This window comes from Salmo salar, chromosome 12 (genome assembly GCF_965601325.2).
Source record: "Salmo salar chromosome 12, fSalSal1, whole genome shotgun sequence".
NCBI lineage: Eukaryota > Metazoa > Chordata > Actinopteri > Salmoniformes > Salmonidae > Salmo > Salmo salar.
The window spans coordinates 69,014,576-69,042,128 of NC_138302.1; the positions used below are offsets into that span (position 1 = coordinate 69,014,576).

General features: G+C 42.8%; 1 protein-coding gene and 1 non-coding gene across 2 annotated transcripts; both read right to left on the reverse strand.

The window, feature by feature from the left end:
* On the reverse strand, positions 1 to 27,553 carry c1ql4b (complement C1q like 4b). Its single transcript, XM_082959255.1, has 3 exons — positions 27,015 to 27,553; positions 24,604 to 26,391; positions 1 to 3,103 (listed from the first exon to the last, which is right to left on the reverse strand). The coding sequence occupies exons 2-3, from the start codon at positions 25,147 to 25,149 to the stop codon at positions 2,924 to 2,926; spliced, it is 726 nt and encodes a 241-aa protein (XP_082815381.1). The 5' UTR covers positions 25,150 to 26,391; positions 27,015 to 27,553; the 3' UTR covers positions 1 to 2,923.
* On the reverse strand, positions 23,849 to 23,921 carry trnaa-ugc (transfer RNA alanine (anticodon UGC)). The gene has a single exon. It is a non-coding gene; the product is annotated as a tRNA-Ala (tRNA).

Sequence of the window (27,553 nt, forward strand, 5' to 3'; positions counted from 1 at the left end):
CATCTTCACATTGGTTTATTGTAGGTCTTAGATATAGTCTTAGGGCTGAGTTTTTAGTATTATACATAAGATATACACACACAGCTCAGCTTGCAAGGTACAGTGACAACAATCAATTCATACTGTTCAAAAACAAAGATCAGGTTTCTTTTTCAACAGTAAGTTACTTAACATTGTTTAGTGCCAGGGAACACAGCAGAATGCAGCATGACACAGAGGAAGGTCATGTACACTCACACACAAACTAATCTGTACATTACGTTGGTGTAAATGAGATGGTAGATGGTTGTTGCAATACTGTCCGTTAAGGTATAATACAGGAATAATGTTTTCATCTGACTGATGCAGTTTGATAATAACCAGTGTTCTGTCTCTAGATCAAGCCCAAAGCTCTGTCCTGTAGTTGGACCTGAGACTCGACACACACACCGGTTTACTGGGTTGTAACATTAATGCACACACATGGTGTAGCAGTATCATCCCTGCTGCAGCAGTGGTTTATTCAGGGGTTTTCCTAATACAACTACTTGTTACAATAGAGCCCTCCTCTGAAGTCCTGTAACATGTACAACTACTTACATTAGGTACATGTATGATGCTCTAACTACAGATGCGTGTCATGAGGATCTGTTTTTCATGGTATTGTCTAGGCAGGGCATTTACATTGATGTAAAGATAGTTAGTTGTATTTTGTTATGGTATGACAAGATAACTATGTCGCCACACTAAAACCGCCATGAAATCCATTCTGATCGATAACACAAGTGAAACATTATAGATTCTCGTTGCCACTGTGTCAAGTGTTTGCATAACATCTTTGACCGACAGCATCAACCTGAACCTGCATATTTGGATTGCATTTACAATTAGTAATGTATGGTACATTCAATAAAACACACAAAGATGCACATTTCCATTGAAGACACTCTACGGTAGCATATATTTGAAAATTTGAAACTAGTTCTGTACAGAGTACAAGATGAATCCTCAATGTCCATATCCACACTGTAAACAAACCGTCTGCTTTACCTTTGAAGAAAAGAAGACTCATCTATATACAAATAACCAGTATGATCTAAAGCTCCATCTCTGTGTATGCCTTTGACACCCATTTTAAATTGCTATGTTATCAATTGAATGTAAAGTGAATATAGGAATAGTAATCCTATAGTAGTCCTGCCAACAGTTGAGGGTTTATACACAGGATCATTAGTGGAACATGATGATGCTCTATCATCCGCCATAAGGTCTGGAAAAATACTGTATCTGTCTGCCATAAGCCTCATCGTTGATATCCTGTGTGTTAGGAACACCCCCATAGCTGTAGCCAGGGGCCATGTGGGTAAAACTAACAACAACATGATACTTATCTTTACACACACACACACCATACTGGATGATGTTCGTGATGTTGCGTGTATTATCAGCTCCGATCAATATATTCATGACTTTTCTCGTTTTGTGTCTTCAGCCGTATTGGAAATCCATCTCGGAGCGAAGAAGGGAGGCGGGAGGCCCCGCAGCCAAGCTCGAAGTGTTCGATTTACAGTCTGCATTCTGAGACGATTTTACTCAATTCCACACTGGTGGTCGAAATGGTCAGCTCCTGTCAATGCAACACTAGATAGGGGAAGTCGATTAATCACTGTGTGTGTGTGTGTGTGCATTTCTGTCTGTGTTTGTGTGCATTTCTGTGTGTGTGTGTGTGTGTGCATTTCTGTGTGTGTGTGCATGAGTAATGTATGCTTCCACATACCTGATCACATACACAGATGTGTGTGCATCAGAAGTGAATATATACACTCCACTCCATACGTATGTATTTGGACAGTGAAGCTGCATTTTTTTATTTGGCTCTATTCTCCAGCATTTTGGATTTGAGAACACATGTTTCATATGAGGCAACAGTACAGAATGTCACCTTTTATTTGAGGGTATTTTCATGCATAGGCTATCTCTTTGTATCTAGTCCCTATTGGGCAATTTGTTTTCTCCAAAACACACACAAAAAAACTCGCAAATGCATACAAGTTTTTAGAATCACAAGCTTGATGTAGTCATTGTGTGCAAGGATTATGGGACCAAATACTTATAGCGTTTGACTACTTTAATACACAATATGTGAATTTGTACAAATACTTATGACTTATTCAAATGGATACATAAAGTGCTTTGATACATAAAGCGCTTTGATTTCTAAAAGGTAAAACGGATATGTATGAAAATAACCCTAAAATAAAAGGTGACATTCTGCACTGTTGCCTTACATGAAACATTCTATCTCAAATCTAAAATGCTGGATTAAAAAAAAAATCCTTCACTGTCCACATACATATGGAGGGGAGTGTATGTAACTTTAAGAATATACACAATATCAAGATTATATCTTTTTTTGTCTTGACATAATTCTTGTTTATCACCACATACTTACATGCTAGTTTAATTTAAATATCTGTGATTCAGGGATATCATGAGAATTACACAACACAGTAATACTAATAAAAAAAAAATGAAATGTAAAATATATACTTTTTTTAGACCTGCAGGCGGACCGGACCCATAGCCGTGGGAAGTGAGGGTGCTGCAGCACGACAAACGAATGGACATGTGGATGTGTATATTAAATTAACATTTCTATATACACACTTGCACATTAGATGCCTTGTAACTGCATTTGGTTTGGAATGTTATGGTTCGGCCACTATCCAAACTTTTAAAGACATAAAAAACACAGAGCAAATATACATTTTCCTTTTCCCACTGCATCTGTTTCTTTAAATAATGTGTGTGTTTTAGCAATAGAGAGAGAGAGAGGTTTAGAGAATCAGGTTGGATGAGAATCCCGAAGAAGGTGCTGTATATGTTTGCCTGGGAGATTGTTTGTGTGGTTGTATGTTTGTGTGTGTGTAACGCATGAATGCCATCAGTCAGGGTAGATGAGGAAGCCAGAGAAGGTGCTGTATTTGTTGGTGTTTCCTCCGTGGACTTTGCCCCCATCGAGCTGCACACACACTTCGTCCCCCACGTCCAGGTGCAGGATGACACTGTTGGAGGCGTAGTCATAGTTCAGATCAGCATCCTGGGCTATGGCACTGGCCCTCACCTGAGAGAGAGAGGGACAAAGAGAGAAAGAGCGAGAGAGAGACGGAGAGACAGAGAGGGACAAAGAGAGAGAAAGAGAAAGAGAAGGGGGGGTGGGTGGGGTGTTAGGTTGGAGAAAGTGACTAAGTAGACAAGTGGATAAATAATACAGACATGGAAAGCACATCATCTAATTGCATGTATTTAATCCAGAGACAAGACCTAATTAATTTGGGTGTGATGTGTTTATACATGTACAGTACTATATAATGTAATATCTCAGCCTATGTCGCCCTTCAGTCCCTAAATGGATTACCCCAGAGAACACTGCTTCTCCAGCTGCTCTCTCCTCAGCTGACTATGTGTTCTCTCATAGTCCTAGAGCATCTGGTCATCGTGGTGTTGGCACAGGGCTACTCATTTTTCCTAAATGGAGATTTTATATTTTCCCCCTCTCCCACCTGTCCATCTCCTCACTTGAATTCCATGCTGTCACTGTCACTTGTCCACTCAAGCTTAACATTGTTGTCATCTATCGCCCACAAGGTGCCCTTGGAGAGTTCTTCAATGAGCTTGACACTTTGATAAGCCAATTTTCCAATGATGGCTCACCACTCATCGTACTGGGCAACTTCAACCTCCCGACGCCTGACTTCATCTAATTTCTTTCCACCTCTTTCTTGCCCCTCCTTGCCTCTTTTGACATCACACTTTCTCAGTCCCCTCCCACTCGCAAGGCAGGCAATACGCTTTATCTCATCTTTAGTAGGGGCTGTTCGCCTATTGATCTCACTGCAACCCCCCCTTCAGATCTCTGATCACTACTTTGTTTCTTTTTCTCTCCTTCTCTCCTCCAACCTTACCCGCTCAGCTCCTACCCAGATGGTCATGTGCCATCACAATATTCTCTCTCTCTCTCCCACTATTCTCTCCTTTTCTATCCTATCATCTCTTCCTGCTAAATCCTTCTCCCTCCTTTCTCCTAACTTTGCCTCGTCGAGCCTACTCTCCCTCCTTTGACTCTAACTGTTCCCTTTTCTGCCGGCCGGCTCGACCCTCCTGTCCTGCTCTGTGGCTGAGTGACTCACTGCATGCCCACAGAACAAGGCTGCGGCTGCTGGACAAAAATGGAGGAAAACTAAACACCGCGGACCTATCATCCTTCCACTTCCTCCTCTCTACCTTCTCTTCTTCTGTATCCACTGCTAAAGCCACTTTCTATCACTCTAAATTTCAAGGCTCTGCTTCCAACCCTGGGAAACTCTTTTCCACCTGCTCCTCCTTCCTTAATCCTCCCCCCCCTCCCCACACCCTCTCTGACATTCGCTCCGACATTCGCTCCTCATCCACTCAGCCTACTGAGTCCACTGGTCCTCCTCATACAGAACTACACTATGCCTTGACCTCTTTCTCCACTCTTTCTCCAGTTGAAATCCTGTGACTATTGATGTCCAGTCACCCAACAACCTGCCCACTCAAACCCATCCTCTCTTCCCTTCTCTAGACTATCTATGGAGACTTTCTATTCCTCACTTCCCTCATCAACTCATCCCTGACCACTGGTTCCGTCCCCTCTGACTTCAAGATGGCCAGAGTCACTCTCCTCCTACAGACCGGTATCCCTTATTTCTTTTTTTCTCCAAACACTTGAGCATGTTGTCTCTGACCAACTCTCTCGTTATCTCTCTCAGAATGATCTTCTTGACCCTAACCAGTCAGGCTTCAAGACGGGTCACTCAACTGAGACTGCTCTCTTCTGTGTCACGAAGGCTCTCCGCTCTGCCAAAGCTGACTCGCTCTCCTCTCTTCTCATCCTCCTATATCTATCCACTGCCTTTGACACTGTGAACAATCAGATCCTCTTCTCCACCCTGTCAGGGCTGGGCGTCTCAGGCTCTCCACACTCCTGGATGGCATCCTACCTGGCAGGATGCTCTGCTGGTGTCCCCCAGGGCTCGGTTCTAGGCCCTTTCTTCTTTTCTCTATGCACCAAGTCACTCAGGTCCGGCATATCCTCTGATGGTCTTTCCTATCATTGCTATGTAGATGACACTCAACTATTTTCTCATTCTCCCTCCTGACACACAGGTGGCGACATGCATCTCTGTGTGTCTGGCAGATATCTTAGCTTGAATGTCAGCCCACCACTCCAAGCTCAACCTCGACAAGACAGAGCTGCTCTTCCTCTCGGGGAAGTCCTGCCCGCTCCAAGACCTCTCCATCACGGTCGACAACTCCACGGTGTCACCCTCCCAGAGTACAAAGAACCTTGGCATGACCGTGGACAACACCATGTCATTCTCTGCAAATTTCAAAGCAGTGACTCACTCCTGCAGGTTTATGCTCTACAATATCCTTTGAGTACATTCCTCACACCTGAAACGGCGCAGGTCCTAATCCAGACATTTGTCATCTCCCGTCTGGACTATTGCAACTCTCTGTTGTCTGGGCTCCCCACTTGTGCCATCAAACCCCTGCAACTTATCCAGAATGTAGCAGCCCGTCTGGTGTTCAACCTTCCCAAGCTCGCAACGACTACCAGACCATGGTGCTTGCCACTTACTGAGCAGCAAGGGGAACTGCCCATCCCCACCTTCAGGCTATGCTTAAACCCTACATCCCAACCCAAGCACCCTGTTGTGCTATTTCTGGTCTCTTGGCTGTCCCATCCCTACAGGAGGTCAGCTCCTGCTCAGTCCAGTCAAAGCTCTTCTCTGTCCTGGCACCCCAATGGTGGAACCATAGAGATCCTATTAAATAACTAGAGGGGCTATGTCATCCCACATGAAAAAATACTATTGTGTATACTATGGTAGGAATACTGTAGTGTTTTTGCATACTTTACTGTAGTATTTACAGTTTACTATATTATAAATACTGTAGTAAAAAAAAGAGTAGTACATACTATAGTAATTACTGTAGTGTTTTTGCAGACAAGTATTTTCTGAAGTGTTTTTGCGGACTGTAGTATGGTATACTGTAGAATTTACGGTCGAGTTTGTGCAAACTGTAGTATACTGTAGTATTTATTGTAGTGTTTTTTTGGGGACACTACTGTAGTATTTACTAAAGTGTTTGCGTATTATTATCTTTGACAATGAAGTGGGGGGCTTTCTCCTTGAGGAAACCTACTGGAGAAATACTAAAATATCACATTTTCCATAACCTGTAGGTAGGTAGGACAGAGAGTTCAGAGCTTCTACTATTTTCTAGAACCTGTAGGGAACAAAATATATTGTCTATACTTGGGTTTAGGTTTCTCACTTACGGGTGGCACAAATTGGGATATGCGGGAGGGAAACGCACAGTGTATATGCAAATTAAATACTATAGTATTTACTATAGTTGAAATGTTTGGGGTTTTTTGTGGACTGTAGTGTTTTTGTGGACATTTCTGTAGTATTTACTACAGTGTTTTTTTGTGTTGCCAATACTGTAGTGTTTCGTATAGTATACTACAAAATTATATACAAAGTACTACACATGATTGAGGTTTACTACAGTGTGTAGTACAGTATTCTACAGTATACTACAGTTTACTACATAATTATATAGTAAGTACTGTAGTATTCTATAGTAAACTCAAATCAAATCAAATCACATTTTATTTGTCACACCGAATACAGCAGATGTAGACCTTACAGTGAAATGCTTACTTACAAGCCCTTAACCAACAATGCAGTTTTAAGAAAATACTAGTGGTGCAACGGATCACAAAACGGTTTTGAGTCACGGATTCGATAATTTTTCGGATCAGCAAAAAAAAAAGAAGGGAGATAAATTAAACTTTGCTTTCCATTTATTGCTTAAAGAACACTTAAAGCAAGGAACTTTTCAATGTTTAAATAAAATATTCAAATAAAATATTCAATACTCAATTGTTAAATTAAAGTGCAATATGAGGCATGATACCTTCTTCCTTTGAACAATAGTGAATGTAAAAATAGCTTGTGTCTTCATCATCAATACAAAGTAAAAAAAGAAAGAAAGCAAAGCAGACCTGAGCTTGTAACTTCACATTCTTTTTCAAAAAGATGATGTCTACATTGTCTGGGGAGAGGGAAGACCTCTTTACAGTCACTATGTCCCCTGCCGTGGAGAACACCCTCCCACTAGGAAGTGAAGTGCCAGGCACAGCCAGGTAGCATCTTGCCATCATGGCAATGTGAGGGTATTTACACTCATTGCTTTTCCACCATGCCAGTGGATCACCATCCACTGGAATGCCGCTTGCTGCCTTGTAGGATGCCACCTCCTCTTTGATGGTGTTGGCAAACGTCTTGCCTGTGTCCTTGCTCGCAAAGGTCTCCCCCGAAAAGCTCCTTCATGGCCAAATTATTTAGTGGAGGAGATGCCTCTGAGTCTGCTCCGGTCGGCTCTGTGGCTTGACCCTGCAGAAAAAATGACTTGATCTATGAAACAAACAAATTATTTATTTTCAAAAATGATGATTATAATAGCAATAGCATTATTTATTTGTTTACCTCTTCAGTGGCCTCAATGTCAGTGGTGAGATCACTGTATGTCCTCCGGTGTAGGGCAGGGTCTAGGTGAGACAGGGACTTGAACAGACAGGGACTTGAACAGACAGGGACTTGAACAGACAGGGACTTGAACAGACAGGGACTTGAACAGACAGGGACTTGAACAGACAGGGACTTGAACAAACAGGGACTTGAACCTTGGATCCAGTGCAGTAGATCTATCAAGGTAGTCCTGTACATTAGGGGGGTATCTGGGGTTCAGGTCCTCTCTAATGGCAGCCTTGACATCTCTAGTGATGGTGCTGTCTTCCTCACTTGGAGCCATGGATTGTAGAATCCTTGTTTTCAGAGGTAGGATCATGGACACAGACGGTGACGTTTCAGTGCTCAATAGGGTTGTAACCATTTTGAGGGGTTTGAGCACCTGGAGGACCTCCTCTGCCACTTTCACGTCATCATCAGACAAGGTGACGATGTCTTTATTTTCTTTCAGGGTCATGTCTGTCAGTGCAGAGTATACAGCTGCCTGCTGCTCAAGATAGCGCTCCAACGTGTCAGAAGTGGAGTTCCATCTTGTTGTGACATGGTGTATGAGCTTGTGGGTCGGTAGCTGTAGCATTTATTGCTTGGTCTTAAGCACATGGGCGGCTGTTGTGCTTCGGTGGAAAACGGAAACCACCTTCCTAATCCTCCCAAGGAGACGGCCCATCTGGTTCACTGAGATTCCCCTTTGGGATGCTAAATTGATCACATGTGCAAAGCAAGCTATCTGTGGCCCCAGTCTAGCTTCTAACACTGCATTTACCTGGCATTATCTGTGGTGATTGGGATATTGCTATTGGGCCTCTCTAGCTTCCACTCTGCTACTGCTCCGAGCAGTACCTGCGCCAGATTTGTGCCTGTGTGACTCTCATAGAGGGGGCATGTCTGTAGCACTGGACTTCACATCTCCCACTCCTCTGTGGTGTAGTGAGCAGTCACAGTCACGTAGCTTTCCGTTACCCTGGAGGTCCACTCCTCTGTGGTGTAGTGAACAGTCACAGTCACGTAGCTTTCCGTTGCCCTGGAGGTCCACTCCTCTGTGGTGTAGTGAGCAGTCACAGTCACGTAGCTTTCCGTTGTCCTGGAGGTCCACTCCTCTGTGGTGTAGTGAACAGTCACAGTCACGTAGCTTTCCGTTGTCCTGGAGGTCCACTCCTCTGTGGTGTAGTGAGCAGTCACAGTCACGTAGCTTTCCGTTGTTCTGGAGGTCCACTCCTCTGTGGTGTAGTGAGCAGTCACAGTCACGTAGCTTTCTGTTACCCTGGAGGTCCACTCCTCTGTGGTGTAGTGAGCAGTCACAGTCACGTAGCTTTCCGTTGTCCTGGAGGTCCACTCCTCTGTGGTGTAGTGAGCAGTCACAGTCACGTAGCTTTCCGTTGTCCTGGAGGTCCACTCCTCTGTGGTGTAGTGAGCAGTCACAGTCACGTAGGTTTCCGTTGCCCTGGAGGTCCACCCATATGTGGTGAGGGAAACAGAGGATGCCTTGGATAATTCGGCGACAATTTTGATATTTTCCTGTTCATAAAGATCTGGCATGATCTTCATACTGACGTGGGTGCGCGAGGGGATTTCGTAGAGTGGCTCAAGTACTTTCACCATATTTTTAAACCCTTTGTTTTCCACAACAGAGTATGACCTCATGTCTGCAGTGATAAACATCCCAATAGATTTGGTGATGGCTTCAGTCCGGTCTGATTCTGCAGCAAAGGGCTTAAATGTCACGGTGAGAAGTTGTTGTCTCTTGGCTGAGTTTGCTCCTGTCACTCACCAGGGTGATGACGCTATGAATATGTGGCTATGCTCCATGTATTTCCATGATCATACGGCTTTCTTGTGGCACAATGCCTACACACCGTAATGGTGTTGTCCACCACCGTTCTTCCATCATCATATTTGACAGGGAAGCCAACATGCTCCCATACATGAGACTTAAATGAAGCGGGAGGCTTTTCCAGTCCTTCAGCTCCTACGCTAGCCATGGCTGTCACTGCTCTTTTTTCTTCTTTGCTTTTTGCAACGCGAGCATCCGCGACTGATTCGTTGGGATTCAACATGCCCCGTTCACGTGAACAGTACACACAACTGCTTTAAAAAAATAATCAAATCAACCTTCAGGCTTCAGAGTAAAACACAGCACGCATCTGTCTTGTCTTTATCTTTTCACTGCAACTCTGCATCGATATTTAGGGAATTATTACTTTAAAAAGTAACAGTGACAGTAAAACTGTATTTCACACTATGATGGTTAAACTTTGCAAATGATCTACGGTTCACATGCGTGCCGAACAATGGGGGGTGATCCTCACGGATCAACTAAGGTCCGTTACACCACTAGAAAATAGCAACAAAAAGTAAGAAATAAAAGTAAGAAATAGTGAAAGAGCAGCAGTAAAATAACAATAGCGAGGCTATATACAGGGGGTACCGGTACAGAGTCAGTGTGCAGAGGTACTGTGGTATTTGTTATGTGGGATGGACCTTCAATGTTCCAGAATGGGGCATTTTACTTATGCAATAAAATAAAAGTAAGGCACGCGATATATCAGAGATTGTGTAATAGAATTATTGTCAACTTAAAATATTGTCACATAATTATAAATACAGTTTATATTGGTTTCATACCAAGTTTCTGTGTAAATAGCCTCTAAAATATATATAAACAGAATGTATAAATTGTTGTTCTTGGAAAATGTTCTTGGAAAACTTGTTGCATTTCCAACTTGTCTAAGTCCTATCATCAACTGAATTCAGTCAGTGTCTGGCTGTGGATTCACTGCATTGTTTAATTGGAATGCTGGCATATTGGCGGTTCATTTGAAATATCCTCTTAAACTGTCTGGCTAGTTAGCTAACAAATACACAGTGCAGATAAAAAACTTCAAATTCATTATTACAGTACTGGCAAACCATGTTTGACCAACTCACCTATCAAAATGGCTGACCTTTATCCCATTATAAGAAGGTTCATGTCCATTCTCGTATTCTAATTCCTTATTCTATGGGTGGAACCAGCTTCCCTGTGATGCTAGGACAGCTGAGTACCTGCCCCTCTTCCAAAACCACCTGAAACCCTATATCTTCAAAGAGTATCTTAAATAAGACATCTCAGTCTTATCCCATCCCACTCCCATTTCCTTGCACTTATCTTCACCTACTATCACTGACTTTGCTGATAATTTCCTTATTGAGGAAAAATGTACTTACTACGACTGTGATATGTGGTTGTCTCACCTAGCGCGATGAATGCGCTAACTGTAATTCACTCTGGATAAGAGTGTCTGCTAAATGACTAAAATGTAAACATGTAGACTCTTGCACTCCCACGCCCCCTTGTAACCCTTCCTGCTGTCCCTGCTTCCTCATACACCACCCCACCACAGACAACCTTGCCCACTGGCCCGGACCCATCTCTTCCACTGAGCAGCCACTCTAACTCTCCTCTCTGTGGTACATTAGCCTCATGTCTGTAATATAATCATGGCCTGAGGTTGAGCCTTGGTTATCATGGTCATCTAAATGTTCATTACTGGGATGAGAAGGACACGGGGGAATATGGGCCGATTATGGCTCATCCCTATGTGTTCATTTACAACTATCCCTCCAAGACAATCTCCCCAACACACATAGTGTAAATCATTAATATTCACTACTAATGGCCCAAAAGAAGGAATACGGGTATTTTCCCACTGTCTCTATTTCTTATTTTTACCTCTCTCTTTTTCTCAGCTTCCCTCCTCCAATCTTCCCTCTATCCATCTTTTATCTCTCCATCCCTCTCTCTCTCCTCCCGTTTCCCCATCTCATTCTCTTTTCTCTCTCTGAGCCGTGTAATATTATTTCCTCCTTCACTCTGGGGTCTTTGTATAATGTCATCGGTACAGAGGCCTTCCTGTCCAATGTATTGCTCTAAATAGAAGAGCTGTGTATTGACCTTTAACCCAGAGCCTTCATTGAGAACACAACCTCACACTATCGATTTATCGGGGTGTCCAGCACCTGTTGCAGTGGAAGAATGATAGAGATCGCCTCCTAGATGGTTTAGTTGGGGTCCGGGAAGACATGCTTCAACAGAGCATCAATCTCAATGTTCCTCATAGTCATAATATAGAAATCAGCTTAACGTGTTTAGAACATGGTTTTAACTGATCTTTGCTTTCCTATTTAGTAACCAAGTATTTTACAAACTCTCACCAGTCACACATTTATATGTATGCCTCAAACAATTATAAAAGTATATTCCATTTATATTCATTATACATGGTAAAACATAGGAAAAGACAGTGCTCATGGTATACACATTTTGTGTACACCAATGGCCTATAATGAGTTGCACTACATCTTAAGTTGTGCCATTTATTCATTGTCTGTTTGTAGCCCTAATTACTAAAGCTGCTTATAATGAAAAGTAACATCACCAGATAAATAGCCAACTGCTCAAGCATGGGATCCATTTAATCGCGGGAAAATTTAATACACTAGCGCATCTATATTAATTAATGCAAATCTGATACCCTCACTCCATCCTTGTCTCTCTCCCAGGGCCTAGGCATGGCTGAGGATATGTTCCATCATCTTAACCTGTCACCAAGTCCCTGTCCCCTATGATCGGTTAGACATATCAAATGAAACTAACCATTTCTCCACAACCTGGTTGGCAATAACGATTTTTTTGCACATATCATCAATTTAACTGATTAGGTTACTCACTATAGTTTCCCATATTCTTATAGGCCAGAATATCTCTTTCCATTTACAGCTTGTTGCATGGGCCTTTTTTTCTTCTTCCCTTTGTTGTTTTTAATCCAACTCACATCCCTCCATCATCCTCCCTCCTTCCGCACCCCCTCACTATCTCTTCATTCTGGACCCATCTATCCATCTTTTTTTGTCCTTTCCCCAGAATGAGATGCAGGTCACGCTTGCGGTTTCTACCCCTGCCATGGCAGTGTTGGCGGGAGCGGCGGCTAAGCGTGTCCCTGTCCGGTCTAAATTGGATTGATTAACGGCGCGCTGCTGTGCCAGGTCTCCCGGGACCCCCTCCAACACCCCCCCCCCCTTGGTAATTGGTAGTCGAACAGCCATGGCAGCTCCCTCCTTAATGGCTCCCACTCCTCAATAACTCCATACAATCACAATAAATGGGGCCACAGAATAGGCTACTGCGGTCAGATGGTCTCCTGAAACAGTGGCGGGAGGTCAAAATAAAAATCCATGCTTGGCTACACACACTGTTGTCTATAAAAGCTGCTGGACTAGTAGTATTTCCTTTAGTTGTCTATATTGTTTTTTTTATGTATCTCAGGTAGACTGGAGACACATAAAGGAATTGCATCTTTTAAAGATCTTTTGCCATCTTCTATAGACTTCCTCTTCTCTGAGAGAAATGAATGACTCCCGTGAGGAGGATCTGTGATATGGTTTTGTGTAAAACAAAATGGAGAACGGAGAGGCTGACTTGCTGTCAATCCCAACATCTGTCTACATGGTTGAGTGGCATTAATCCCCTGACATTCTCTGAGTTGTGTTTTGAGGGGCGGGCAAGGAGGAGAACCTTTCCAGGAGAACCTTTTTTCCATAGATGTATAGCTAGGCGGCTTATGTTAATCTACACTGGGTTGTTGTGGTTTAGGGTTAAGGTTAGTATTCTAGTTTGGTATGGGCCTTGCCACATCCTTATAATTATTCATCTGTCATTCTCTCTTGGTAGCACTTGGTCATTCCTGGTTCACAAGTATCAGGCGATATCATTAATAGTATCAGACGATATATCGCCATATCAGTATCGGCCGATAATGACAACAACAAAAACATAACAACAGAAAAATGGTATCTGAGAATCTTTTTCATAAGAAATATGAAATAGTAAAGCATCTTATCGGCCATCATGGTCAAGAAAATATTGGTTATCAGTATCAGCCCAAAATTTCCCAATGTCAAGCTTTCAGAGCAATTGGCCAGCTTTTACTTAACATATGACACTGCCCAGTTTTGAATTCAAGGTCAAATGCCATGAGCGTTCTGTCTATTTGAATATCCCAAAGCTACCAATATGCTACCTTCAACCTCCTTCAAACTGCATGCAGAGACATCAAAATGGTATATATGAGTTCGTCTGACTCCCAAGTCCAACATACCAAAGTATCCCTTTAAAGGGTCATAACAAGGGCTGTGACAGTGCTGGCGTGTATCCCTCCTCCCTGCAATGACCCTTTAAACATGGCAGTCAGTTAATTATATTTGCTAGCGATAAGGAGACCTGGTTATTTATGACTTCTGGCACAGAGCCATAGGGGACATTACTTCACCAAGACTCAGACAGCAGAAAATATATTCAGTCGCTGACATTTCATGTGTAATGTTTATGATTAATGTCTAGTTGCATTGTAATTCCTAATATAACCTAGTGGCTTAACAGCAATTCTGCCCAACAATGAAGCGTCATGGTGTAACATTTAAAAACCATGTTGGTGAAACTAATGTATTAAAATGAGAATACATGTACTGATGAAGTCAAATATATTTCAACTTTTCACTGCAATGGAGCGGAATGTTCTGTTTTTTCCTTTCAAAACGGGTTAAAATGGCTACTTTTACCCTGTAGGCACCTGCAACTTACCACAGGTGAGATACACAACACATGAAATTACAATTATTCCCTCCAACCAATTTAGAATTTTGAATAATTTAGTCCTGGCCATTTCTTTGAAGTAAAAAAATCTAAATTTCAGTTTAGATTTTATTTCTTGGTCCTGTGCAGTTCTAAATCAAACAAATACTCGTGTGAACACAAACGTTTTTCAATTTCAACTTATTTTAGAAGAAATAGTGAATCATGCAACGTATGTAGAGTCTTATTTATGATGTTACCTTCAACTCTAAAGTAAGTGCATGGTCAAACAGCAACGAGAAAATAGTCATTTGTATGAATAAATAGAGCATACCAATTACAGAACATATTGTAAATACTACCACCATAACTGTTAACGTACCAGCATTTAAACAAAGGGAACAGGCGGAGCAGTCTGATTAGAGAATCAGAGCAGTGAATCTCAGTTTGGGCTCTCACCCAGTAACTATCAAAATGAAACCTTGTTTTCTCTAAGAGGGGAGGAGGGGGAGCAGTGGGAGTGTGAAAGAGAGAAAGGCAAATCGGGATTATTGTCAACTGCAGTGGAGATTGATATCGACAAGGGAGTGAATTTCTGTCTGTTGGCCAAATGCCGTGCCGACTTGAGCTGCTGCTGGGGAGAGCGAGGGCCCGCGGGACGACAGAGAGGATAACACTGCCTCCACTTTTCATTATTGGGGCACCATTAAATAGGAGAGGGAGAGAGATAGAGAGAGATGGACAAAGGGAGGGAGCTAAAGACAAAGAGAGGAGAGAGGGAGGTGGAGACAGAGAGTCCGTGGAGAATAGGAGAAGGCAGAGAAGGAGAGCCGGGAGAGTACAGGGGAAAAGGGAATGGGGTAAAGAGAAAAGAGAGGAGAGGGATGGTGAAAACGAGGGTAAGTGAGAGAGATTTAGAATGAGACCACAGGAGGGAGCAGCTGCGTGCCACTTTAACAGTCCAAGCACAAGACGGGTGAGGGGAGCCAAACTGGAGGGGGGCTGGAGTATGGGGAGGGAGGGAGCCCATTGGGTAACAAACTGATCAAGCGAGCCTATTTCAGGGGGGTAAGAATGAGACTGGGGAGGTGGGGGTCTGCGTAGTCTCTGTTATTTTGGTGTTTTTCAGTGGGCCCTGCTCCTCTGGTAATAAAACTGACAGGATTCATTCACCATGATGTACAGACCTCTCAGAGCGGAGCGAGAAGATTGAGAGGGGTCTCTTAAACTCACCTGTGGGACCACTGTGGGCAGAGAGGCAGGGGTCGAGGAGGGGGAGAACTGATGGAAATATCCAGTTTATGCAATGCTATGGCGCTCTGTCTGTCTGTCTGTCTATCTGCCTGTCTGTCTCTCGCTCTGTCTCTGTCTCTGTCTCTGTCTCTCTCTCTCTCTCTCTCTCTCTCTCTCTCTCTCTGGTCAGCGTTAAGGTGTGCTCTGTTACCATTAGGGTGGTGGTTGTGGAAGCCCTTTAGCAGCCATGTGGGTCTGACCCCTAATTGGCATGCTAAATGCTAATATATTGCCATGACACTCTGGACCTAAGGTGAAGACGTTGATTAGAAAGTTACTAATTGGCTCTTGGCTGGCACGTACCAATGGTGGAAACTGTTCAATTGGATATAAAGGGGTTTCAGCTACAGACGACTCTACCTGCAGAGCATCAACTATAAAACAGACATAGATTGAGCAATGACATTAAGTTAAGTGACAGTCAGTCACAGGTCATTTGCTACCCCCTATTGACAATTTGGACATGATGAATATTGGGATCCTTGCGATATTTACCAATGCAAACACGTATGCTGGCAGGTAGATGCACAAGTATGCACACAGGCAGGCAGACACAAGCATGCATGCACACACATAGGCATGCGCACACACAGGCACACACACACACACACACACACACACACACACACACACACACACACACACACACACACACACATTTTCTTGGACCTTGCTAACCACTGTTTTCTCCTCCATATCATCTGATTACAATGCTATCTAGGCCCATCTGTAAATAGCCCATCCAACTACCTCATCCCCCATACTGTTATTTATTTTGTTCCTTTGCACCCCCAGTATCTCTACTTGCACACTCATCTTTTGCACATCTATCACTCCAGTGTTTAATTGCTATATTGTAATTATTTCGCCACTATGGCCTATTTATTGCCTTACCTCCCTTATCCTACCTCATGTGCACAATCTGTATATAGATTTTTCTATTGTATTATTGACTGCATGTTTGCTTATTCCACGTGTAACTCTGTGTTGTTGTTTGTGTCGCACTGCTTTGCTTTATCTTGGCCAAGTCGCAGTTGTAAATGAGAACTTGTTCTGAACTGGCCTACCTGATTAAATAAATAAAGTAATAAAAGTGTGGTTGGGTCTTGCAAACATCACATGACTGATTAAACATTTACTTCACATGTTCAGCCAATCCTAAAACATCTCACACCGCTGCCATTTTCATAAAGGGATCAAGCTGTCATGGTGGGGAGAAATTCTTCATTGGCTACCTTTAGTTCCCTCATTATATAATACCATGAGTCATGGGTTAATGCCATACTTTTAGCCTTCACTGTCTATTCTGGCAAATGTTATACTTCCAACGCCATATACACGTTCATGATCTCTAAGGGCTAAATGCTCTATATCCTCCCGTACACAGAAAATGGTCTTTATCAAACCCATCCTGACATTTCAACACTCCTCAATGAGAAAACACAACCTTTGGGATGAACTATTGAAGTGTGAGGCAAAATGAGAAGGAAAACAAAGACAAGACAAAAGACCGGAAAAGGAAGAGAAGGAAGGCCTATTAGTCTGCACTGTATAAAGGCCAGTGATGATTAGAGAAATGTATGGACATATAGTGTGTGTGCGTGCGTGTGAGCGTCTGTGTGAGTGCGTGCGAGCAGACGAGTGTGTGTGTGAGTGTGTGAGTGAGTGAGTGAGTGAGTGAGTGAGTGAGTGAGAAACACAGAGCAAAACTGCATTTGTGGTGTACTGACTTATAAATGTCCTCCTGTGTGACTCAGTTGGTAGAGCATGGTGCTTGCAACACCAGGGTCGTGGGTTCAAATCCCAAGGGGGACAAGTACGAAAATGCATGCAAAAACACAGCTTTTTTTTCACAAGTCAAATGAATGACAAGAACCATCGCTTGGAAAATGTTCGCTACTATAAAAGGCAGCGATGTCATTTCCAAGGAAGTGTTGTGAATATACACTTATACCAAAGCTTTGCTGTTGCAGTTTCAAAGCCACCTGTATGTCCTACAAACTCTGGATGACAAGTAAGGGAACGTCAAAACAAATGTAGTCATTAAGTCCTGTGTAGCAGACAGTATCTGGAAGGCTGTACTAAACTAACACCTCCACTGAAACCCATGGTAATTAGTAGCCGCTAATCCTGACAGCGAATACGTCAGGCCCACTAAATGAGATCTAGCGCTTCACACAGTTGTCCACAAATTAGCTGCTAGCATCATTAATTAATGAGCTAATTAAGTTGATGTTGGACCGGATCCCTTCTGAAGTGAACATGACTGTGTTTTTGGATCAAAATGGTATAACTACACTGATATGTATAGCCTAAAGTTCAACTGAATGGAAAAACACTCTCTCTAGCTCTCCAGTAGCCAATGTCCTCTGTGAGGTGTGCAAAGGGCTGAGCCGTGCGAAGCGGGAAGCGGGGCCGCGGTTCCAATGTTGTGTTGGGCTTAATTAGTGCTCAGTCTGTCTCCGGGTCTCTTTCTCCAATAGGTCAAATCAAACCAAATGCCACAGTCCTGTAATGGGGACACGGTGTCACAGGAGGCACAATGCTACTGAGCAGACATGTTGGGTCTAAATGGTTTAGCAGCAGCTCTTTAAACACTGTACTGGACTCATCATAAACTATTATATTGAAGAAATATGAGGCCAACATGGCACAGGCCAGGCCTAGACACTCCCAAAATGACCAATCCATGCATTCCATACCGGCTATAAATATTAATCCCACTCCCAGCTCATCATCGCAAAGGGCAAAATCTATATTGGTTGTAAATTATAGATCCATGGGAAAGGTCACTTACTTTAACAAAAATCTGTTGGTGGCTCAAGAAACATGGCGAGAGGAGATCTGACAGCTCACTAGGGTATGCAGGCTTGTCAGTTGTGAGCTGTGATCAGACACAGTATAACTTCCTTCCATAGATGTCTAATAGGTACACTGGACACACTGGACACACTGGAAAATATGTCAAGGAGCACACGTGAAGGATTCACCATCCATCTAGCAATATCAGAGATTCAGAGATTTACGACTGTCAAGGTCTTTAATCATTTGAATTTCTTCCACCTTTCTGTCTTTACACTGGCCTTCTCTTTCACGCCATCTCTCCTCCTCTGTTCACTCTATCCCTCCTCATCTGTCTTCTTTATGTTGATCTGATCCAGTGCTCTCATGTTGGCCTCGCTGTAGCAGTGTGTCTCTCATCCCGTATGTCCGCTCTCCTTTGTTTATCCATCCATCTTTCTCTCCTCCCTTGATCTCTCTGTCTCCCCACTTGTCTGCAGCCTGCCTCCCGTTACCTACCCCCAGTTGTGTCTTAATCCCACCTCCCTTTGATTTACCGTGGATAAACTGTATCTCTGTGTCAATGCCACAGCCGGGGGTGGCGTTGACACCTAGATCTGCCCTTTGAGTTATAGTCAATGTAAATCACACGTACATCATTTTTCTGCCCTGTACTTGCTTCCCCTTAGTGACATCATAACATTCAGTTTCACTGCTCTGCTGATGACACACAGCTTTGTTTACCAACCAGACCCAGTGACCAAGCTAGCATGGCTAACCTTCACAAGTGTCTTGCTGGCATCAAATGTTGGATGTCTGACAATTTTCTCCAGCTCAATGATAAGAAATCAGAGGTTGTTTTATTTGGCCCCCACCTTGCTAGAACCTAGATTGTAAATAACCTTGGTAATTTGTCCACCAAAATAAAGTCTACGGCCAGAAACCTTCTTTGACCCTGACTAAACCTCGACCTGCATGTAAAGAAATCCAAGAAATAAAGCTAAAGTCGAGTATTTTATTTTAGTCACTGATCTGGAGAAAGTTATATATGCTTTTATTTCCTCAGGCCTAAATTACTGCAACTCTTTGTATACGTCTCAGTCAAAAATCACTCCATCGTCTACAGGAAGTTTAAAAGTCTGCAGCTGAGCTTTTAACAGGCACCAGGAAATGTTACCATATCACACCTATTTCAGCTTCTCTACACTGGCTACCAGTCACTGTTAGAATAGATTTCAAATGTTTAAGGCTTGGTTTAGCCACATCGTATATCTCAGATATTGTATCTCCCTATGAGCCAGGACGCAGCCTGAGGTCCTCTGGCAGGGCACTTTTGACCATTCCAAAGTCTAGTTTGAAAACGAAAGACCGGACATTTTCCATTAGGGCCCCTAGACTTTGGAATGGTCTGCCAGAGATGCTTTTAATGTATGATTTTAATTAGCTATCTTTTTTCATTCTCTTTCCTCTGGTCTGTTGCTTTGTTAGTACTTTTATTTTATTATTTTATGATATGAAGCACTTTTACTTGTATTGAAAAGCGCTATACAAATAAAGTTATCATTATTATTATTACATAATTATTACATAAAACTACAGTTTGACTAGGAAACTCAGAAGGACAGGTACAACAACTTAAATGTAACATCACAATGGACACATCACAATTTTCAATTTCTGACACAATCCAAACAGTATGCCGACACATTGCAACTACCAAACATTGACATTGACATTGGTACTCCTTGCTGTAACTTGATGTTCATCCGTTGGTCTCTAGCTTTGGCTATACGATGTTCTCCCAGGGTTGTGTTTTCTAATTGACCCCATCGGTTAGCTCCCCAACGAGAGCACTTGTCTATTCACTGCAAAGTGGGACCACGAAGTGGAGTGGGCCTCTGGAGGGGGGATGGGCACTGAATTAGGTTAAATAATTCAGTTGATGGAAAAAATAATTAATGGGCAAGCCAATAGACAAGCCAGAAGAGACCAGAGGGAGGGGGGGGGGGGGGGGGCACTTGTGTGTGTGTGTGTGTGTGTGAGGTGTGTGTGTGAGAAGGGACGCACAGGTGGATGGGAGAGGTTCTAATCTAAAGGCCATGAATGATTTAACAGCGGGACAGGACAGGAATGACAATTTCAGTGACGGCACACGACAAACCAGGTCTGCCAATTATGCCTGGCATTTTCCTGTCTTCTTTACTGTGTACTTTATACACCCACTGTCAAATTGATGACTGGGGAGGCAGTGCGGAATCTACCTCTTAATAGACCTGGTCAAATAAATACCCCGTGTTACGGGTGTATTAGGGAAGCTGGGAGAAGTGCCAAGGTGGTACAGGATCCGAGGAGAAAATATTATAGACATTTTTATTTTCAAAACTTGTGAAATTAATGGTAACTAATAAAATGTTTAAATACTGCATGTGCCTGACCTGAACTCATCCATTCCACCACCAATTGGGTAGGTAACATTTATACTGAACACAAATATAAATGCAACATGCAACAATTTCAAAGATTTTACTGAGATACTGAGTTCAGTCAAATCAGTCAATTACACTAAATAAATTAGGCCCTAATCTATGGATTTCACATAACTAGGCAGGGGCACAGCCATGGGTGGGCCTGGGAGGGCATAGACCCACCCACTTGGGAGCCAGGTCAACCCACTGGGGAGTCAGGCCCAGCCAATAAGAATGAGTTTTTCCCCACAAAAGGGCTTTATTACAGACAGAAATACTCCTCAGCACCCCCTCAGACAATCCCGCAGGTGAAGAAGCCGGATGTGGAGGTCCTGGGCTGGCGTGGTCATATGTGGTCTGCGGTTGTGAGTCAGGTTGGACGTACTGCCAAATTCTCTAGAACTTGTATACATTCAACCCAGTGAAAACTGTCTGATGAAGACAGGTTAGATCCCTTACACTTAGATCTGGTTGTTTGTACTTGTTGACAAGGTGTAAGAAATCTTGAGACTAAGGGTAAGAAATCTTCAACTCTAGCATTTCCACTGAAGACAGTTTTACAAAGATTTTATGACGGATAGTTGTCCATGCCTACCAATCTTTCATGAAAAAGCAGTAGCTACAGTGAGGGAAAAAAGTATTTCATCCCCTACTGAATTTGTACATTTGCCCACTGACAAAGAAATGATCAGTCTATAATTTTAATGGTAGGTTTATTTGAACAGTGAGAGACAGAATAACAACAAAAATATCCAGAAAAACGCATGTCAGAAATGTTATAAATGGTTTTGCATTTTAATGAGGGAAATAAGTATTTGACCCCCTCTCAATCAGAAAGATTTCTGGCTCCCAGGTGTCTTTTATACAGGTAACGAGTTGAGATTAGAAGCACACTCTTAAAGTGAGTGCTACTAACCACAACTGATTACCTGTATAAAAGACACCTGTCCACAGAAGCAATCAATCAATCAGATTCCAAACTCTCCACCATGGCCAAGACCAAAGAGCTCTCCAAGGATGTCAGGGACAAGATTGTAGACCTACACAAGGCTGGAATGGGCTACAAGACCATCGCCAAGCAGCTTGGTGAGAAGGTGATAACATTTGGTGTGATTATTCGTAAATGGAAGAAACACAAAAGAACTGTCAATATCCCTCGGCCTGGGGCTCCATGCAAGATCTCACCTCGTGGAGTTGCAATGATCATGAGAACGGTGAGGAATCAGCCCAGACCTACACGGGAGGATTTAGTCAATGATCTCAAGGCAGCTGGGACCATAGTCACCAAGAAAACAATTGGTAACACATTACGCCGTGAAGGACTGAAATCCTGCAGTGCCCACAAGGTCCCCCTGCTCAAAAATACATATACATGCCCGTCTGAAGTTGCCAATGAACATCTGAATGATTCAGAGGACAACTGGTGAAAGTGTTGTGGTCAGATCAGACCAAAATGGAGCTCTTTGGCATCAACTCAACTCGCCGTGTTTGGAGGAGGAGGAATGCTGCCTATGACCCCAAGAACACCATCTCCACCGTCAAACATTGAGGTGGAAACATTATGTTTTGGGGGTGTTTTTCTGCTAAGGGGACAGGACAACTTCACCGCATCAAAGGGACGATAGACGGGGCCATGTACCGTCAAATCTTGGGTGAGAACCTCCTTCCCTCAGCCAGGGCATTGAAAGTGGGTCGTGGATGGGTATTCCAGCATGACAATGACCCAAAACACACGGCCAAGGCAACAAAGGAGTGGCTCAAGAAGAAGCACATTAAGGTCCTGGAGTGGCCTAGCCAGTCTCCAGACCTTAATCCCATAGAAAATCTGAAGAGGGAGCTGAAGGTTCGAGTTGCCAAACGTCAGCCTCGAAACCTTAATGACTTGGAGAAGATCTGCAAAGAGGAGTGGGACAAAATCCCTCCTGAGATGTGTGCAAACCTGGTGGCCAACTACAAGATACGTCTGACCTCTGTGATTGCCAACAAGGGTTTTGCCACCAAGTACAAAGTCATGTTTTGCAGAGGGGTCAAATACTTATTTCCCTCATTAAAATGCAAATCAATTTCAAAAAATTTTGACATGCGTCTTTCTGGATTTTTTTGTTGTTATTCTGTCTCTCACTGTTCAAATAAACCTACCATTAAAATTATAGACTGATCATTTCTTTGTAAGTGGGCAAACCTACAAAATCAGCAGGGGATCAAATACTTTTTTCCCCCACTGTATCAGGGTTGCAGTCGACTCAGTAACACACCGCTGCCTGACTATACAGCCTGTAAATTATGTGTAAAGAAACCAAACACCAGTGTTTCATCCAAACACTCAGGCTGATTTGGCTTGGCTGGTAACAATGAGTCTTATTCTATTCCTCTCTGGTAAATCCCTCTGTGTCGTTCTTCTGTTCCACACCACACATGTCAAAATCGAACCTCATTGAGTCAGGGTTTAATCCCTCAAGCTTGTCATGCATCTCCAGATGGGCAACTTTCAAGCCTTTTTGGGGTTTTTGTTGTTGTTGTTGCTTGTTTATTTATTGATGTTAAAGCCGGAGATCCTCAGAGGACAGTAGCCAGCTGTTGCGTTTTGGCGGCACTCCACAGAGATGTGGATGATCGTTATCCTCTTGATCGCTTAGCTGTCACTGCATTCTCTCTCTTTCTCTCCTGCTGCCCAAATCAGGAGGTGGAACCTGACAAAGCGTAAAACTTGTTTATCTTCTATTAAGTGAGGGCTTACTTGTTCTTATTCAAATGCTGAATGAGTTATTTTATTCTCATAATAATCTCTACTTCAACATTCCTTCTTTTCCATTTTTACGTTTAATCTTGATTGCTTTGCTAAGTCATCCTTCAAACATCTTAACAATAATAGAATACTCGGCCCACCTCATTTGGTCTAGCAATAGCGAAATAGTTAGTGTTGAGGGTTTAGAACGCTTAGGCCTAGCATACTTTAAATTTTACATTTTTTACATTTTAGTCATTTAGCAGACGCTCTTATCCAGAGCGACTTACAGTAGTGAATGCATACATTTCATACAATTTCGCATACATTTCATACAATTTCATACATAATTTTTTTTTATTTTTGTGCTGGCCCCCCGTGGGAATCGAACCCACAACCCTGGCGTTGCAAACACCATGCTCTACCAACTGAGCTACAGGGACTTTGAAGTTGATTGGGATATGTAAGAGTTCCACTGTTCTTACTTGTGACTTCATGTTTGAACAGTAATATTCTCTGAGTGTACCTGTGTAAAATTCAGGTCCTCTGGTTAAACTTCCTACCAGAATAGTTTTTTTTCAAGGTATTTGTATATTTAATTAGGAAAACAAGCTGATAAATCTCTAAATCTTGTCTATAATCAGACCTTTCCTTTAATAATATAATAATAATGACACTTTTATCCAAAGTGACTGACAGTCATGCACGAATACATTTGACATATGGGTAGCCCCAGCGGGAATCGAACCCACGACTCTTGGCATTCGTTACAAGTACCATGCTTTATCGACTGAGACTGAAGACACATATGCATACAACTGTAACAATATACCCATTATAACCCTTTCTATTTTTCAGAGAGGCCAATGACAAGGAGAAACACACATTAGAGAATAATGGAAGAAGAAGTGATACAAGAAGGCATAGGCAGCTCTGGGGTTCTCATACTATTATAGAACTGTTGAACTGTTTTAGTGTAAGAACAATTGAGTACTCATCTGTCTAGAATTCTTTATTTTTTAATGGAAACTGTAGTGACATTTAATGAGAAACTGACACGGGCACGAGCAGCCAATTCCCCCAAATACACACGCACACACAACAATACACTCCTCTCTGACTCACCTGTCCATTCTTCTTCAGGTCGGCCCACATGCTGGTCCCGTCTCCGCCCCTCATCAGGACATGGTAGGTGAAGAAGTAGATGCCAGGTAGAGGGCAGGTGAACTTGCCAGTGCTGGGTTCATAGTAGTTCCCCACATTTGTCACCACGTCGTCAAACCTCAACACTTCACTCCCTTCATGCTGTTTACGGAGGCCTGCATAGAAGGCAATCTTGGGGCTATAGAAGGAGGGGACGTAGCCCCCTGGGCCAGGGCCGGCGGGCCCAGGGGGGCCTGGCTTGCCTGGTTCTCCAGGGGGACCTCTGGGGCCTGGGGGGCCAGGAGGTCCAGGGCTCCCACGAAACCCAGATTTGCCCCTTCTCCCTGTGAAGTCTGGGGGTTGGGGGGAGACAGCAGTCAGCTCGTGGCTTCCCTGTGGGGGGGTGAAAGAGTCGCACACCATCTTGCAGCTGCCGAGCATCTCATAATGGGTGCTCCCACCCCCAGACGCGCCCCCTTTGGTGGTGTGAACCAATAAGGGGATGGCAACCAGCAGCACCAGCACCATGGCCACGCCCACTCCTGCCCCGATGACACGTTTCCTGCGGCTGAGCCGGGTGGCGGCCAGCGTAAGGAAGTCCTCCTCCCCCTTGGCCGGAATGGTGGTGCCGGCCAGAATGAACTCTGGGATAACCGGGACTAAGGGGAAAGATGGTGAGAGAGAGGCGCTGAGGGGGAAAGGGGAGGAGGCAGAGAGGTTCTACACCGGGAGTAGGAGGTGAGGTAGTTAGGTCAAATAAAGGGAAAGAAGGGGTAAATGAGGGAGAGTGAAAGGGTAAGAGGGTTATGAGGAGAGACTGGAAATACAGGAGATTTCAATGTAAAGAAAGGAATGAGATGCTATAGGACACTGAAGGAACAACAAAGATCAGGAGTTGTTGAAGTCAAATGTCAGGAGGAGAAACATGTTTTTCCATTCCATAAATAAAACATTTAAAAAAGACTAGGTTTATCTTTGGATTTCTCAACCCCTTTTTCTTCACATCTATTTTTGAAGATTGGACTTTTTGTCCGCAAAGCAATATTTATTCACTTTTCTCATCCCTATTTTCAGTAAAGATCTCACTGATATCATAAGTAGTATGTTATTATCTTTTGGAGGACTAGAGGTGAAACCAGCCAGTTGAGTGTGGACACCTTCTCCGTGTTACAGACATGGGTTGAAACTGACTAAGTCACACATCCAGTTCTTTGGAAGGATAAATACAAGGGTTTTCCCTGGGATAGAATATAGTAGATTGTAGATGGTTCTAGAGGATTCTTTAAAAATATAAATATTTTTCAGACAGAATGGCAGCAGAATCTCCTGGTGAAATGGTCTTATATTTCTCAGTTGGAGAGCTGTCAGGTAGGGTCTGCTGCTTCAGTATTCCCACTGGACTCCATCTCACCCAAGGCATTCAGTGAAGGGCACTCACTTGTCTGGTCCAAGGATCAGTGGAAGGGAATGAAAAAAATGCTTCAATCTCTGGTCTTTTTTTCCTTCCTCTTTCCTTGTCCTTCTCTTTCTCTATGTATTTTTAATTTGCTTAATCCTGGGTGTGTTTTCCTCATGGGTAGACTAACACATTCCCCTCTCAGATATATATATATTTTAAAGTCAGTATTTATCAAAACACAGTGTTGAGAAAATGTTCTGTTCCTCATGAAAACTTGTTCCTCTGTTTTTTGTGGCGCGCTGAGTCGTAGCAGAGAATATCTCAGGTTCCACTGTTTGCTTCCGAATCAGACATCTTGTGCCAGGAGCATTCTATTGGGGGAAGGAAATATATTTTGAGATTGACCTGACTATACAGTATTACAGTATTTTTTCACTATGGGCTATGGTTATAACATAGCTTTCTATGATCAGATACAATGAAGGGTAGATAATATCTAACCATTATCACAAATCAACTCACTAACACAATTACTGCAAAGCAGTAAAGTGTTTAAATTATCCTATTGGGACTGAGCTACATTTGATGTAAAAAAAAAAATGCAAGAAGTGTAAAGTAACATGATTTAAAACTATATTCCTAAATGGTTACATTTACTGTGTGGATAAATGTGAGACTATTTGTTTTTTGGAATAATAATAATAATAGTAATAATAGTAATAATCAAATAAATAATAATAGCCAGGCCTAATAATAATTTTAAACCAAAAAGGTGCATAATAAACTGGATTAGTAAATTCTTTGGACATAGGAGGGTCAATGAATTATCAATAACATAACTTTATTCAAGCATTCAAACACATTTCGATATTTCATGTGACCATTTACATTTATTATGTTCCTAAAAATTAAAAGATATATGACAGATAGAGAGGCTAATTTAAAACAAATCTGTAAAACGTTTGTAAAAATATATACATAAATCGTTGCTCACCTTTTCCTCCTAGCTGCTCAATAGAAGTGTCGATAATCTGCGATACGACGTGGTATGGGGATTTTCTCAGCCAAGTGCAGTCAGACTTTCAACGTGGTCGAGAAATCTGTGAGGACAGCTCATCCTCACTTTCGCCCTGGTGAGATGCCAAGCTATAGAATAGTCCTACGAACTCGAAAACTAACAGCAAGTCCACTTTCCGTTTTTTTCTAATTTGACCAAAATTGTTGTCGTAAACCACAAACTCATCACTCTGATTAAAGGCTAGCCTACTACAATGAGCCGTCGTGCGCCGAGTGTTCTTTTTTTCAGTCAGTGCGTAACAGATCACCCGGCCATCAACACCCGAGGCAAATAGACAGTGACTTAACTAATTAACTTTTCACGTCCTTTCTATGGTCCAAAATATTCTAACGATACATTTTGTAGACTTTTGATCTTGAAATCTACTGGTAAACGTCTTTACCGAAATGCAACAGTTCTCTCACTTGTTAGATTTCCTCTTTCTGACAGTGTCGCGCTCCTCTCCCCCGCCCCCT